Consider the following 15,449-nt stretch of genomic DNA (forward strand, 5'->3'; position numbering starts at 1 on the left):
CGGACACTATATTAACTCCTTTTGCTGGCCCCCATGCTATCTATGACATATGAAAAAGTTTAATCTGCAACACAATTTAATACAATATGTAGAGTGTGTGTGTGTGTGTGTGTGTGTGTGTGTGTGTGTGGGGGGGGGGGATCCCTTCATCTTGCTAGCTAAGCGGTCATTGGCCTGAAAAACATTTACGACCCCCGGGTTATACAATGATGACTTGTGTGAGTCGCGGTAAAAGCATTCAAATATTTTATTATTGCTTTTTGTTTTTTACAGTGTTAGTAGCAATACAGAATGGGTATGATTAGTAACCATAGCACCAGAATCAATTGTTTCATTTTTACAGGCTACATACTGTAGGTTCATAATTATGATTCTTTAAAAACATCTTTGGATAATACATGGCAAACAAGCACATTGTCCTTATTCGGTTCCAATGCCCATTTGATATTCAGCACGCCGTTTACACTTCAAGTATGAATATTAAAAATAACACATATATCATAAGTTACATTTCTTAACTGTTATTAAAAAAAACATACAGGATTACATTTCTACAAAATTTTATGGCACATAGTGCATCAAGTATTCTTTAAATTTCTGATACAGACCTCATAGCACAATTGACCATCTTAAATAGCCAACGGATTCCTTAGCTGCTCATTGACTTTTGTAAGTTATTTTGATTTTTTTCTTCTGGCCATTCCTTAAATCAAATGAAGCTGCATTATCTGACAAAAAAACAAAACAACAAAATCTAACCTGCATCTAAAGAAACTTTGGTTAAAGCTTAATATGATAGTTGCTTGGGTTGCCAAGGTTGGTGCAGTGGTCATAATAAAATACATCGATAATAACGGACACATTTCCTTAACCACTTAAACCCAAATAGTAGAAAATAGCCGATCTACAAGCTCAAGTGTTGCGTCGTCGTGAGCTTGTAGATCTGCGACTTTTCATGAATGTCTATTTTCTCCTACTCTCGCATTATCTGTTCGACGACTCATTTCCGTTACCGAAAATCTATTAAAAAAATATCTTTAAAATAAGATATTTTAAAGATATTCTTTAAACATATAGTCGGTAACGGAAATCAAGTTATATATCATCATATTTGATTGTGGGAGGCAAAGGTCTGGCCTGTGAGACTAACTTTCCCCCGAATGTACATCCATTTTTGTCAAAATGTTTGCCTATTATGACATGCCCAGAACAGGGATGCTAGTTCATGTGGTCAAGTAAAAGTGGTGGAAATGGACATAACCTGGCAACCCTGCAGCTAATTGATCATCTACATTAACAAGAGGACCATGGACTGTTTCACCAGGCTGGGTCATTCGGGCACCATTCTTGAAACCCAAAACAACCCTCTTAGAAACCCGGTTTGAATGTAAATCGGAGAGTCTGCCACAGCTAGGATCAGTTCTGACGCCAGTGTATTTCCTTCTCAACATTAAAAGGCAATTCCAGTAGTTTAAAAAAAAAAAAAAGCACCATTCAAAAAGGATCCTCTTTTAAGGTTAGTGGTTTTGCTAAAAAAAAAAAAAAAAAAAGTAATACCTTTTTTGAGCAAACACAAGAGAAAAAGAACAAAAGAAAAGACAAAAACGGACAGACAATGGCTTCTCCATTGGTAGTAGTCATTGTAGCTTGACACATGGAAACAATATCTACAAATCATTACAGAATAAATATGGTCAAACATAAATATTGTATAATACATCTCTGTAGAGTGTGGATGCTTTGTGAGAGGTAGAGGGGGTTGCAGGCGCCTACTGTAGGCCCCGAGACGGAGGCGAACAACGAAGAGTTATGGAGGGACAGTACTGTACTTGACGTCACAACCTGAACTAAACTACCGTGTGATAAGAGATGAGAACCTCCCCTGCGTGACCTATATGATACATCACATGCAAATACACAAGTGTCACTTGTCATACCACCTTCATGCTGCCAGCTGGCAGTAGTCAGACTCCGTATGCCTTGTTTTCAGTAGTAATATAAAAGATAAATAGAATCTAGTAATGCAAAACAGTGAGAACTAACATGTTTTTTTTCTGTAGTGGTTCCAGAAGGCTCACAAACCCCTCAACTTTGACCTTTGAGATAAGGCAAGTCTGGGAGGACATTAGTAGAAACACACGAAACATCACGACTATAGTTGCTAAAGTAATTTCCCTAAGTGTTGAGCCTAAGACTCACGTCAGGACGTTTCTGATCTGCAGTGACATCTCTCTCATGAATGTTTCGTCAAATACTTTGACCAGCCCCATTGGCTTACATTGCACACAAGGCAGAAAGGTGTGACATTATCACCAATCATCCCTCATAAAATATCCAATGTCATCACACTTCTTCGTTATAAAATTCTGTTTGCAGATGAACATTTATTCTACAGTTTCATTCTTTTTTTTCTTAAGTTGGTAATGGATACGAGCACCAGCTAAATGCTTAAATTGTGATAAGACAACTGTTGTTGTTCCACAGAGTGCCATGAGCAAATGTTTTATTTATTAGATGAGAACCTCTCACCTTATGACAGGATTGTTCATCACAGTTAGGTACATGATCTCCCAGTGCGGCAGCTTTGATCGATTCATTGTGTCTCTTTTGAATGAAGTGACCTGTGATCTGTGTTTTGAGTTCCAGTCGATGACTCCTTTGAGAGGCATCCCAACACCGAACACACCGAAACACTTGTTACTTACTTGGAGTGTTTTTGTCCAGTTGTCTCTCTTTCAGCAGTCTGTAGGCTACTTTAGCTGCCATTTAGGGAACAGATGATGTTAGGATGAGTACTGTTAGACATCCATTGTCCACTTTCACAGATGAAATATTCAGGGCTCCGAATGAGAAATATCACCATTGTTGCTCGTTCCAAGTGGGCCACCGTTTCCATTCCAAGGTTCTCGATGAGGATTGGTCCCAGCTTTGGACCCTCACTGTACTTGAACGAGCAGGCCATTGTGAGTGTGGGGAATGCACTTCCCACAGAATCCACCACAGCGACCGTAGATTCTTGTCCCGTCCTACAGATTGGGAGAGGAAGGAGAGAGAGGAATGGAGTGGGGTCTTACATGCATGGCACCATGCATGGCACCACTGGAGGATTCTTCCACAGTGAATCACACCCAACAAACACAAGCGATGGCGATTCACATCTCACTGACAACCATCTGTACTATGTACAGTATGTCACTCTCAGTCTTCAGAGACAATTAGACCTCAGTAAAGTTTGATGGCAATGATTGTTCAAATACCATCGTTACAGTTATAGACAGTGGTTCTCTCAATCCTTTCTGGACCAGGGCCCGGCCCACTTGGAAATCTTGAAAGTGTTCGGGGGCCTCGCGGCACACCCATCTGGCCACTCAACGCGGCACACCCATCTGGCCACTCAACGCGGCAGCTGAAATTTCGGCTGCCGTGTCAACTGTCAAGTGGCCAGTTGAGTGGGGGAGGGGGGCGTGTGTATTTTCAGAGCATGTTTATTTTGAATGATAAATCGATTTTATTCCACCTTGGATTAATGAAACTACCGTAAACATAGTATACTTTAAGTTCCTATTTATTGGTCATCATTAAAATCTTAAAGTTTTGCCAATTATTTGGGGGCCCACTCGCACGGCTCAGCAGTGATGCACAGTAATGTAGTCAGTCCAACAAACACAAACAATTAGACCTCAGAAAATGTGATTGTTCAAATGCCATCGTTACAAAGATCTGAACACATCTGAAACACACACACACACACACAGCCTACAGTAAGACGTACTACTCCTAAGGCCATACATGCATACATACATACATACATACTGTACACCAGGGGTGCCCACACGCTTTTGACTTGAGGTCTACTTTTAAAATTGCCAGCTCAAGGTGATCTACCAACCAAAAAAATATTATCCCATTGCTTAAAATACTCAAAATAAATAACATTAAGGCATTAGGACTGTTTCAAAATCAATTCTATTTATTTACCTTTTCAGTTACCCCACATTGCAAAGAAGAGATTTTTTGTTAAAGTTACTCTTTGTAATAACGTCAATCAATTTCAATTTGTAATAACATATTGCTCATAAAATGTTACAAATATTAAAAGTATCACACATAAAAATACACAATCACATGAAGGAATAATGCACCACTCAACTCAACCAGAGCAGAACTCCCACCACAGGACTCTGGCAATCAATTAATACAGTTGCAACCACTATATTAATGGAAAGTATTTCATACAATTTAAGTTAAAGAAATCTGAACTATCCCTTTAATCAGATGACTGCTTGCATTCCGTTGCACTGAATGGAGTCCGTCAGCGCTGCGTAATCCGGACAGTCACTAAATGATCGTCCGTCAACGTGGAACGATATTTGGTCTTAATTATGAAAACGCTGATTCACATAAATATGTGGAGCCAAATAACGCTGTGAGCGAGGCTGCACAAGTCCTGATGTTTGGATACTTTTCCTCCACGAGTAAGTTCCAAAACTCTCCATCGCGGGCGCGCAACTTTAACTGTATGTCAGCCTGCAGTGCCATGATCTCATTCTCCAACGCAGAAGAGTTCATGTTAAAAAGTGTTGCTATTTTCGAGGCAATGGAATCAACATCAGCTTCTGAATGGGAAGCACATGAATGTAGCGATGGGCTCGAGTAAGGCAAACGCAGTTGGACTTGGAATGTGACATCGTGAAAAAATAATCTTCTTCCCACTCTGCATGAAAGTGATATGTTTTAGGGTTCTTTGCCGCGCGCATCTTGCTATATGAACAATGATGGATAGATATCCTTTTAATTTGTTTGTTTAACAACATAACAGACCCGACGTTCCCCACACTTGAAAACAAGGCACTGCATTGTGGGGGGTTTTAAAGCCGCCGCCGCCTGCCCGCGGCGAGGATTGTTTGTTTTGTTTTTTTCATGGCAGGGCCATGCGGTCTACCTGCGCAGCGCTTGTGATCGACTGGTCGACCGCGATCAACGTAATGGGCACCCCTGCTGTACACTGTATGAGAGCTTAAGTTCTTACCTCTGATCGGTGGACTTTGACTGAAACGTAGTTTCCCTGTGACGTCCACTTGGTGGCCTCAGCCACCTTAAGGCCGGTCCCAATGAGACTGATGCTGAACTGGCCCTGTGGACACAGGACACAGCAGCTGATTCACACACAGGGTTTCTCCAGGAACAAAACATCATGGGTCACACTCACAGTCAGTCCCATTTTTATGCGAGTAAATATCTTATTTATTTATTTTACGTCTCCCGGTCCAGGACAGGCTATAGACGGGCGTCCTTAAGGAGACGTGGCTCAGATCTGAACGCATTCGATTTGGCGTTAGGAACCCATTGCGACCGCATCAGTGTTGTTTTTGGCAGGAAAGTTTTATTTTAGTTTTAGTCATAATAATGACTTGGTTTAATAATTCATATATATATATATCATGTTATATTATAATATAATACATCAATATGAATTATTAAAACAAAAGTTCCAACATACATCATAAATCAAATACTTTCAATATAAACAAACATTTAACCAGTTGATCCAAGTTAACATGACACCAAGCCTATATAACTCACCGAAGAGTAACCATAAGGATTGTCACAGTAGTGAACAGGAACCTGCTGCTGCTGCCATGCCAAACATTTCGGACATCTTGCATGAGGTGGAAGTGGGAGTGGGGAGTGTAGGAACTGATGTCACCTTTATACTGCCTTGATTGACAGTTGACATGGGTTGCCATTTTCGGGTTGCCATGTTGCCTGGGTTACACATAGTCTCTTGAATAGCTTCCATTTAGTTTTAGTCACATTTTAGTCACCTGGGATGTGTTAAGTCTTTAGTTTTAGTCGACTAAATATCATTAGATTGTTAGACAAAATCTACGGTTGATTTAGTCGACTAAAATGCATTTCGGCAGGCCTTGATGCCGTCGCAATGACAGATTTTACACTTGCTGAAAATAGCTGATCTACGAGGCGTGTGAGCTTGTAGATCAGCTAATTTCAGCATGCAACCAAGTGAAAAATGACTTATACTGGATCGCTTGTCCACTAGTCCCTTCCTAACATTTTAGTCTAGTTTTTATTAGTTGACAAAATCAGTATACTGTATTTAGTCTTAGTTTTAGTCATCATAGCTTAGTTTTTATTTAGTTTTCCTCAGTGGAAAAAGGTAGTCGACGATTATTTTTAGTATTAGTTTGTTTGTTGACAAAATCAACGCATGCCCTTGCGGATGTCGACCCCAGGCAGGGTTCGAACCCACAAACTTCCACATGAAAGGCATTCTGCTCTAACCACTACACTCGGTATACACTGTATTGTATAGGCTATGTATATAAAAAATAAATACTGTATCTTCACATACAAAACAATCCGGAATTAAGTAATCAAATACCCATTTTTAATCTTTAAACCTGCAATCTGTAAAATGTACTGTATGTTCTCCCTGGGATATGAACCAAGGTCTCCCACACAGGAGATGGAATTTCAACCCACTGAGCTAAGATGGAAGATCTGCTTCATGGATAGAAGAGATATTGCACTTTGAACTTCAGGCCATACCATGTACAGTATGTTCCTACATAGTGAACACATGGTCAACATCCCACTGCAGATATAAAACTGTTTCCAGGATTCAAATTCAAAATTTGCAAAAGTAGGAGATGTACAAGCTCAAACATCCGATGCTCTTGTGAGACGCTGTAGTATGATGATCAAGCATTTACTTACTAAATAAATAAATAATGGAGATAAGAGGTTTCTGCCTGACAACAACGATATGAGCTAGAGGCCAGGATGAAGTGTACACCAGTGGTATAAGTAAGAAAAAAACAAACAAACAAAGAGGGCGGGTCCACATGAACTAGGGTTGTTTTAAAGTGTAAAACAAAGAAAAAGGAATACGAATGTATTTATGTATGTACGTACTTTCATCCTGTGCTGGAAATCTTTTCAATAAATTTCAATAATAAAGTGGTTCTCAAAACATTTTTGTTTTTTTATTTTTATTCTGGGGGGAACATTTGACAAAATATCAGCTTGTACATATGCTATATCTTTGGCAAAGGCATTTGGTGTAGATTGAAATGGAGGAACAACTCTGGTCTGTTTTACAAAGTGTAGTCTAGGTGGTTAAACTGAAGTGATATTGATAAATTCCAAATATTATCAAAGTCTTCTGTGGTACCCTATAGAGCGTCGCAGTCCCTCCCCCTTTCAGAACAACGAGTGGCCCAGGAAATGAATCCCAATGCATTTTTCCCATAGGCATTTCAAAACGTATTTATTTAAAGACCTTTTTAGCGTCGTACGAAGCCAACTCTTGTCATGACAAATCATGACAACACACAAAAATCTTCGGGCCAAACAAAGAATTAGAAAGTAGAAAAAAACATCAGGTTACAACACTTTTTTTGTTGTTTTTCTTCTTTGTAATTATTTGTTTGGTCCAAAATATTGTGTGTGTTGTCATGATTTGTCACAACAAGAGTTGTCTTCGTACGACGCTTAAAAGGTCTTTATACGTTTTGAAATGCGTATGGGAAAAATGCATTGGGATTCAATTCCTGGGCCACTCGTCGTTCTGAAAGGGGGCGGGACTGCGACGCCCTATAGGGTGCCAGACAGTCATGTACAGTATCACCTACCTGTGGACACTTGGCTGCACTGTAACAGTCTCCTGCTGTAGCGAAGGGCACAGGTCGTCCCAGGAGGGTGTGGGAGAACTGCAGGTCTGTGGCTAAAGAGCACAAATGGACAAAATGTGCAGTTCAAATGAATGAAATAATATATAATAATAATAACAACAAAAACAAAAGTCAAACTCATGTTGCTATGATTAAGTGATGTAAAACAAACACGGACAAAACAAATGTAATTTAAAGTTGATATAGACACGTTTCCAGTGTTTGTGAACTACTCTGTCCACGGTTATTCATTGCAATGAAAAAAAATCGCTATGATGATCCGCGACGGCTGTCACCGTTTGGTGAGCACGGGTAACGCATGCTTCAAGCCGACAGGCAGTCGTGGTCGCCGCGGTGGTGACAAACCATCACATGATACTATTACTCAATTCCACTTCCACCATTTCAACAAATAAGCCGTATACAACCCACTCCACATGAACGATATTGATGTAACCAGGAGACTTTATGGGGGGTCCGACGTTCTGTGACTTCTAGGATCTTCCGAGTTCTTAGGGGTGCTGGCTGTTGGTGTTTTCACACCACCCAGACCAGGCTATACATAGCAATTCTCATAATTTCAATAGGCCTACATATTATTAAATCATAAACATACTATTTCACATGAACAATGTTGGTGAAACTAAGATATGGGGATAATACTATACATCGCAATCACATTTTCATTATAATACTGCTGGGTTGAACACACCGTCTCAGCCTCGCGCTGCATATTGGCTAAAAGTTTAAATCCCTGATGTCCCGAGTAAACTGTAGTGGATATAAACAGTCCCTTCAGCCAGAGGGAGCCAAAGGGAGAGTGTGCTGTTGCAGGAGAACACCTCAGCATCATAATATAGATGGAGGGAAAAAAGTAAATTTATATTTTAAATTTTGGCTGAAAACTTGTCTATATCACCTTTAATGTTTGTGTTAGGGACAAGATGACGTAAATTTCCATTGTCAATGGCGTTGTTTGTTTAACTAAAACATGGCAGATTTCAATTCGCTGAAAAAGTGGCTTCAAAATCGTCTGTAGAAACCAATGGGGGATGGCTTTGTATATTTTACAGTCTACCTATGGGGTGAATCCAGTGATAGTGAAGTGAACCTTTTACAACAGTGTAAGTGGGTCGCGTGTTCAGACTGCACTGCACAGTCAGTCACGCATGTTAACCGTGACTAGTGCTTGTTTCCCCCAGCCTGGCTTCACGTTGCCTATATGAGATGATGATAACGTCCCTAAGAGTCTCCACGCACGCACAAGCTGCTGCATCTCCTCATAACCTTAGCCTTCATCTTGAACTCATTATTCTCTCTCTCTCTCTCTCTCTCTCTCTCGTCAAGCTGCTGTGAAAGCTAAATTAGTACCATGCAGAGGGTGGGTCCAGCTAGGGACGGTGGGAACATGTGCTGACCCCTGACCAGACATGGGAGCACGGGGTGCAGGACTGAAAGGGTTCTAGGTGAGGGCACTAGACCAGTGGTTCTCAAACGTGTTCGTGACAAGGACCCCAAATTGCATTTGGCCGCCACAGACCATCTGAAAAGGTTTTGTACCTGGGACCCCCACCCCCCTCAGAAGAGAAAGAAAATAAGAAAAATATTCAAACATGTCCAATACGTCAAAGATTTTTTTTTTTAAATAGCAGCAAGATATGTGAGTTTGTATATCTGTGTGCGTATGTGTGTGTGTGTGTGTGTGCTCACGTGTACCCAGGCCAAAGAAAACAAATGTGAGGTGTTACATCCATTACGATGCTTGAGCAGAAAAGTGCGTGTGTGCGTGCGTGCGTGCGTGCGACCTGGTGATGTGAACCCAGGCCGCTGAAAGACCATTATCTTGATAGAGGAGAGTAAAGAAAAGTAACGGAAATTGCATGTGGACAGAACTTCATTTGCACAAGGCATTATTATAGGTAATACAGGGGCAAGGGGCGCACAGAGGTTACAACAATATTATTGTGTGGTCCTTATTGGGTGATTTATACCAGTGGTTCTCAATCTTTTTCAAGTGTGTCCACCCTGAGACTGGGAGTTCGTTTTTTGATCCCCAGCCGGGTCATACCAAAGACTCTAAAAGTAAAAATGGGACCTAATGCCTCCCCCCTTGGCCCCCTTGGCCTCCCCTCAAGCTGCCTCAGAAACAGAAGATAGGCCTTATAGTCCACTTGCCAGAATGTGAACCCAGGCATGTTGAGTACACCAAGGTTTTATGTTAGAAATGTTGAGTATATGGATACCCAGCATATAGAAACTGCCGGATGCGAACTTGCATAATTATGTTGAGCAATTTTCATAATTGGCATATGTGACCATACCATTAACAACCTATAGAAGTGGCTATGGCCGATTGGAAAGGCTTTCTTCTTATTATATGAAGTGCAGAGTACCGGTAGTAATAATGATGACTATCATGACTTACTGGTGATGCGCATGGAGACCAGGTCCAGACGCACTTTGCTGAAGAGCGTGTATCCGGCTGCAGAGTAGTCGTTTCTGCAGTCGCAGTCCGGTCTTCTACTGCCGTTGTACGGACATTCAAAGGGGTTCAGCAACCTTTGGGTTCAATGGAACATCAGGGCCATTTTACGAAATATAAATAATACAATGTACTTTTTGTCCAATCTGTATGGTATAGAATGTTAATACAATATAACTTTATCTATCCGCAGTCCGCACTTTTTTTGTATTTTTTTACATTTAGAGTATAATTGTTTTAACTTTTAACACCTTTTTCTCCCCAATTTAGTAGTTATGCCAATGTATTCCTCCACACACACATTTCTGTGTTGTCACTGCTGTCATAGCCTACTGACTCACCTCTCACCTGCCAGTGAGGAGCCCCTCAGGGAGGACGTAGAGCCTTCGTCCTACTCATCCCGCCCAACACTCCCCGCTGACAGGTTGTTCTTTTAAGCTTGTAGATCTGCTGTATTTGTTTTCTTTTTTAATGCTGAACAGTTTTGGACATTCCACAATATTCCACAATTCGTCATACAACTTCGTCTATATTATTATACGACAAAGCATAATAAGGATGGGCAGGTTGAAAGTGGCTGGCTTCTTATATAGCTAAGCTATCTGCTCAAAACTGTGATTAAGTCAATGGATTGCAATGAATTGCATTTTTATAGCGCTTTTCCAAGTGCTCAAATCGCTTTACAATGGTTCATTGGTAGGTGAAGCGGCAAACAGTCAACGCCAGCGTCCTTACTTCCCACATTCACACACCAATGGTGGCAAGCTCACACCAAGCAACTCATTGGAGGCAATGTAGGGTTCAGTGTCTTGCCCAAGGACACTTCGACATGTGGACAGGAGAAGCCGGGATTCGAACCGCCGACCCAGAGATCATTGGACGACCTGCTCTACCTCCTGAGCCACAGCCGCCCAGTCATAGCTGGACGACACAGAATATGTGTTGTCTGACTATTATGTATGACTCCTATTATGAGTCATCCCATTCCCTGACGTTCCGTTATGCACACACCTGTATCCATACACCTCAGAGTAGTTGTCGGTCTGGCCACTGCGCAGGGTCACATACTCCTTGGGAGAGTCGGTCTGCATCTCAGCACAGTAGATCTAGAAATCACAAGGAGACAACAGATTATAAATCCATCTCAGCACAGTAGATCTAGAAATCACAAGGAGACAACAGATTATAAATCCATCTCAGCACAGTAGATCTAGAAATCACAAGGAGACAACAGATTATAAATCCATCTCAGCACAGTAGATCTAGAAATCACAAGGAGACAACAGATTATAAATCCATCTCAGCACAGTAGATCTAGAAATCACAAGGAGATAGGGATGGGAATGCTGGCCGATAACCGATATTATGATCTCATTCTGTATAAAAAAAAAATATATATATTTTGTCCATTCTGAAAAAGGCATATACAGTAAACACTGAATTATTTACTCCAAAACGATGTGTGCACCAATGCCCTGCATATCCCAACATAAACAGCTTGGAATGTAGTATTTTTATTTATAATTTGTTCCGACTTGTTGACCCTTTTGAAAGCTTCCCCAGAAAACACTGTAGGCCTATCTGCAACCTTCATAATCACAAAAGGCTTTTTCAACAAAATTATTATAAAATAACGGTATCGGTTCGATACCTTCGATATCTCCCTACAAGGAGACAACAGACTATAGGGTTATATCTTGCGCCACCCCTTAACCCTTATCCCTGAACTTATTTGCCATTTTTTACTATTTTAAAAACCTTTTAAAATAGTTGATCTACAAGCTCACGACGTGTAGATGTAGATCGGCTAGTAGAACTATTTTAAAATTATTTTAATAAAATAAAATGGGGATAAGGGTGGCACACGATGGAGCCCTATAAGTCATCTCAGCACAGATCTAGATCCCAAGGAGACAACAGTCCTGCAGGGACCATTCAAGCTTGGAGTCATGACGTGTGGTAGATTAATATGGACAGCGCAGACCCACCTGTAGGATCCGTGACTTGACCTTGAGATAGTATTCCCCGTCCATCCTCACACCCTGACTCATCTGGACTTCTCGGCAAGACGTGAACAGCTGGCCTATAAGGGAGGACAAAAAATTATAAAGCACCTCGATGAAATGATAATAAGACAATAAACACCACCAAAAGAAAAATTGTAAACATAGTAGAAACCCTCTAAATTTCATGTGGACATCATGAAGACATGGGTGTGTATAGTGTGCACAGTGCACAGTACTATACAAACAAAATAGTTTATACAAGTTTTGACACCCAACATGGTGGCTTTGGGTGTATCAGTGTTGTTTTTGGCAGCAAATTTCGATTTTAGTTTTAGTCGTAGTGTCTTGAATAGTTTTCATTTAGTTTTAGTCGACTAAAATGTATTTTGTCTGGGCCTTGATGGTGTCGTAATGGCTCATTTTACACTTCGTATGTATACTATGGGCCGCAATGGAAACAAGCTGTCAGCTTTTGTTTTGTGCTATCCTTTTGATTATGGTGGGTCAGATGTATGTTATTACTGTACTTATTACTGTCTTTTCATGATCGATGAAGAGAAACCACAAAAAAAGAAACCCAAAAAGCTAGTATAATGTGGCCTGAGGCTGATTCTACAGAATGTCTTCTAAATCGTAAAGGTTTTCTGAAAAACTTATAGTGATGCTCAAACTTTTTCATGTCAAGGAAAAAGAGAAAAACCCACTTATACATTTTATTTCCATTTCCTCTTGTGTTGTCCCATGGTACAGTGCGGAGGCCAGATTTCTCTGATTAGCTGATTAGCATTAATACTTGACCGCTGAACTGGCTGTCACTCGAGCATATCATTTTAATTCCACCAGAGCCTGACTTGGCAGCGGCCGTCGGGCGGCCCAACGTTCCAGAGAGAACCTCAGGGCCGCGTCTAAACATCTGAAAATGTGGGGAACGAACCTGCAAACGTTTTGGCTCGCTGCCACATTTTAACATTTTAACAGCTGGCACACTTCCCAACCCCGCCCCCATGGGGCAGTTTACAACTACAATTTACAGAAAACTGCGTGCAGACTATTTTCTACTTTGATTATGTCCCATAATAAGCACGCTATGGAGATTTTTAAAGTCAAGGTTCTGCCCGGAGTGTTAAAAACATAAGTTGACTTTCAATAAACGCAATCAGATATGGAGTTGGCTGCCATATCTGGCGCAGTCAATTTAATAACATTACTCTACACATTTCTGTTTGGCATTAAGCACTAAACAGACCAGAACACTTGGCCTGCATGCTTGATTGGGGTTATATTGTTCATAGGTGCTGCAATAATAGCTGTAAGTACATGCAGAAGGAGGAGAGGAGAGGAGAGGAGAAGAGAAGAGAGGAGAGGAGAAGAGAAGAGAAGAGAAGAGAAGAGAAGAGAAGAGAAGAGAAGAGAAGAGAAGAGAAGAGAAGAGAAGAGAAGAGAAGAGAAGAGAAGAGAGGTGTCTGGCTATGCAAGACTAATAAATGTATGGTTGCAGCCCAAAAAAGGAAACACACACACACACACACACACACACACACACACACACACACACACACACACACACACACACACACACACACACACACACACACACACACACACACACACACACACACACACACACACACACACACACACACACACACACACACACACACACACACACACACACACACACACACACACACACACACACACATTTGTGTTGTGTTTGGGGGTGGCATTTATCATCCCCTGAGACCAGACCAGGACAGAACATACATTCTCTCTCTCGACATGCAGCTTGGGCCTCGGGCTTGTCAGCTGGACTGCAGTGCTTGGACGGCTGGCCTTTGGGTGTCACACACCACACCCCCCGCTCCATCACCCCCGCCCCACAGGTCTGGGAACACTGGAGCACAGAAAGAGAAAGAGAAAGGCGAGCAGCACCTGTCAGTTGAATAGTTCACAGTTCACGTGTATCGAGTGCAACGGTTCTGGCAGAAACAGTATCTTTGAAAAGATCACCAGCATTCAGGATCTGCAGGCGCAAACAGATCACTCCCGGATGTTTCAGGATCTGCAGGCGCAAACAGATCACTCCCGGATGTTTCAGGATCTGCAGGCGCAAACAGATCACTCCCGGATGTTTCAGGATCTGCAGGCGCAAACAGATCACTCCCGGATGTTTCGTCCAACAGCCTTCCTCTGCTATTTTAACTATTTATTATATTTGTGCGACACTCTTGGATGACAAAGTGGGGCATGAGTTTACAAAAACATAAATTCATGCTCCATCATAAGAATGTGTAATTTAATTAGAAGCACTGTGAAAAGTTCAGTGGCAACTTGGGCCAAATTTGGCTAAATTAGAAATTCAAAGCCAGTGACTCGGGGCAAAACCTCTGTTAAAGTATGGCAACTGCTCTCTGCATAGCTAAATAATGACCCTAACTAACGCTTAATTTATACTCCTTGGCATGACGCCTTGCATCATTAGCGCCAAAATCTGTTCCTTGCGGCAGGCGACAAAAAACACTTTCAAGCTTAAACAAGTTTTTGACTCACGCATACAGGCGCACGCGCACGCACACACACACACAGAGTACTGCACCTTGCTCCACGGACCATCTTTCCAGTAGGCGAGGTGTGGACAGTCTCTGAGGAGGCACTGTCGGGTGGCCTCAGGGTGGGGCTCAGGGCAGTGGGTGCTACTGGCAGAGGGCTGGGTGTATGGGTGCTGCTGGGCCTGGACGGAGCAGGACACCATGCGCTGCTGGTAGCCCACCCCACAGCTGGCAGAGCACTGAGCAACACACACACACACACACACACACACACACACACACACACACACACACACACGCACACACACACGCACACACAATTGGCACACATATTATCAACTCTCTTCAATGGTGTCTTGATTTGATTACAACAATGATGTACTTTTGACTCCACTACATTTCTCGGAAAGGGAAAAGTACATTGAATTAACCACTTATAGGCACTATTTCAAATAAAGTGCAAACAGCCGCTCCTATAAGCTCACAACGCAGAGCAATGCAAGCTTATATCTCTGTGATGTTCATATTTTTGGAAAATGTCTGGAAAATCTGGCCACAGATTTTGGGGGAAATGTCTGTATCGATGTATTGACATTGTAAAAAGAAAAAGTAGGTTTGTACTTTTTAATACTTTCAAGTACAAAATTGTAATATTTGATGAGTATATACTTTAGATTCAAACACTGAAGTTGAGTAGGCCTATCGTACTTTGCCGACC

General features: G+C 41.6%; 1 protein-coding gene across 3 annotated transcripts in view; it reads right to left on the reverse strand.

Moving 5' to 3' along the window:
* Positions 1-291: 291 nt before the first annotated feature.
* The window catches only part of LOC308314834 (A disintegrin and metalloproteinase with thrombospondin motifs 20), a 147,256-nt gene continuing 132,098 nt past the window's right edge, over positions 292-15,449 (reverse strand). For 2 of the 3 annotated variants that reach the window (XM_080762575.1, XM_080762574.1), the window contains exons 32-39: positions 14,779-14,970; positions 13,947-14,076; positions 12,165-12,259; positions 11,188-11,282; positions 10,120-10,253; positions 7,656-7,747; positions 5,030-5,134; positions 292-3,026 (exon numbers count right to left, since the gene is read on the reverse strand). In XM_080762575.1, coding sequence (XP_080618701.1) covers positions 2,937-3,026; positions 5,030-5,134; positions 7,656-7,747; positions 10,120-10,253; positions 11,188-11,282; positions 12,165-12,259; positions 13,947-14,076; positions 14,779-14,970 — 933 coding nt within the window. In that variant the 3' untranslated portion in view covers positions 292-2,936. Of the gene's footprint in view, positions 3,027-5,029; positions 5,135-7,655; positions 7,748-10,119; positions 10,254-11,187; positions 11,283-12,164; positions 12,260-13,946; positions 14,077-14,778; positions 14,971-15,449 lie in introns of those variants that run through there. The other variant, XM_080762576.1, reaches the window with a different exon arrangement.

This window comes from Protomyctophum bolini, assembly GCF_963924005.1.
Source record: "Protomyctophum bolini genome assembly, chromosome: 4".
In the NCBI taxonomy this organism is placed as follows: domain Eukaryota; kingdom Metazoa; phylum Chordata; class Actinopteri; order Myctophiformes; family Myctophidae; genus Protomyctophum; species Protomyctophum bolini.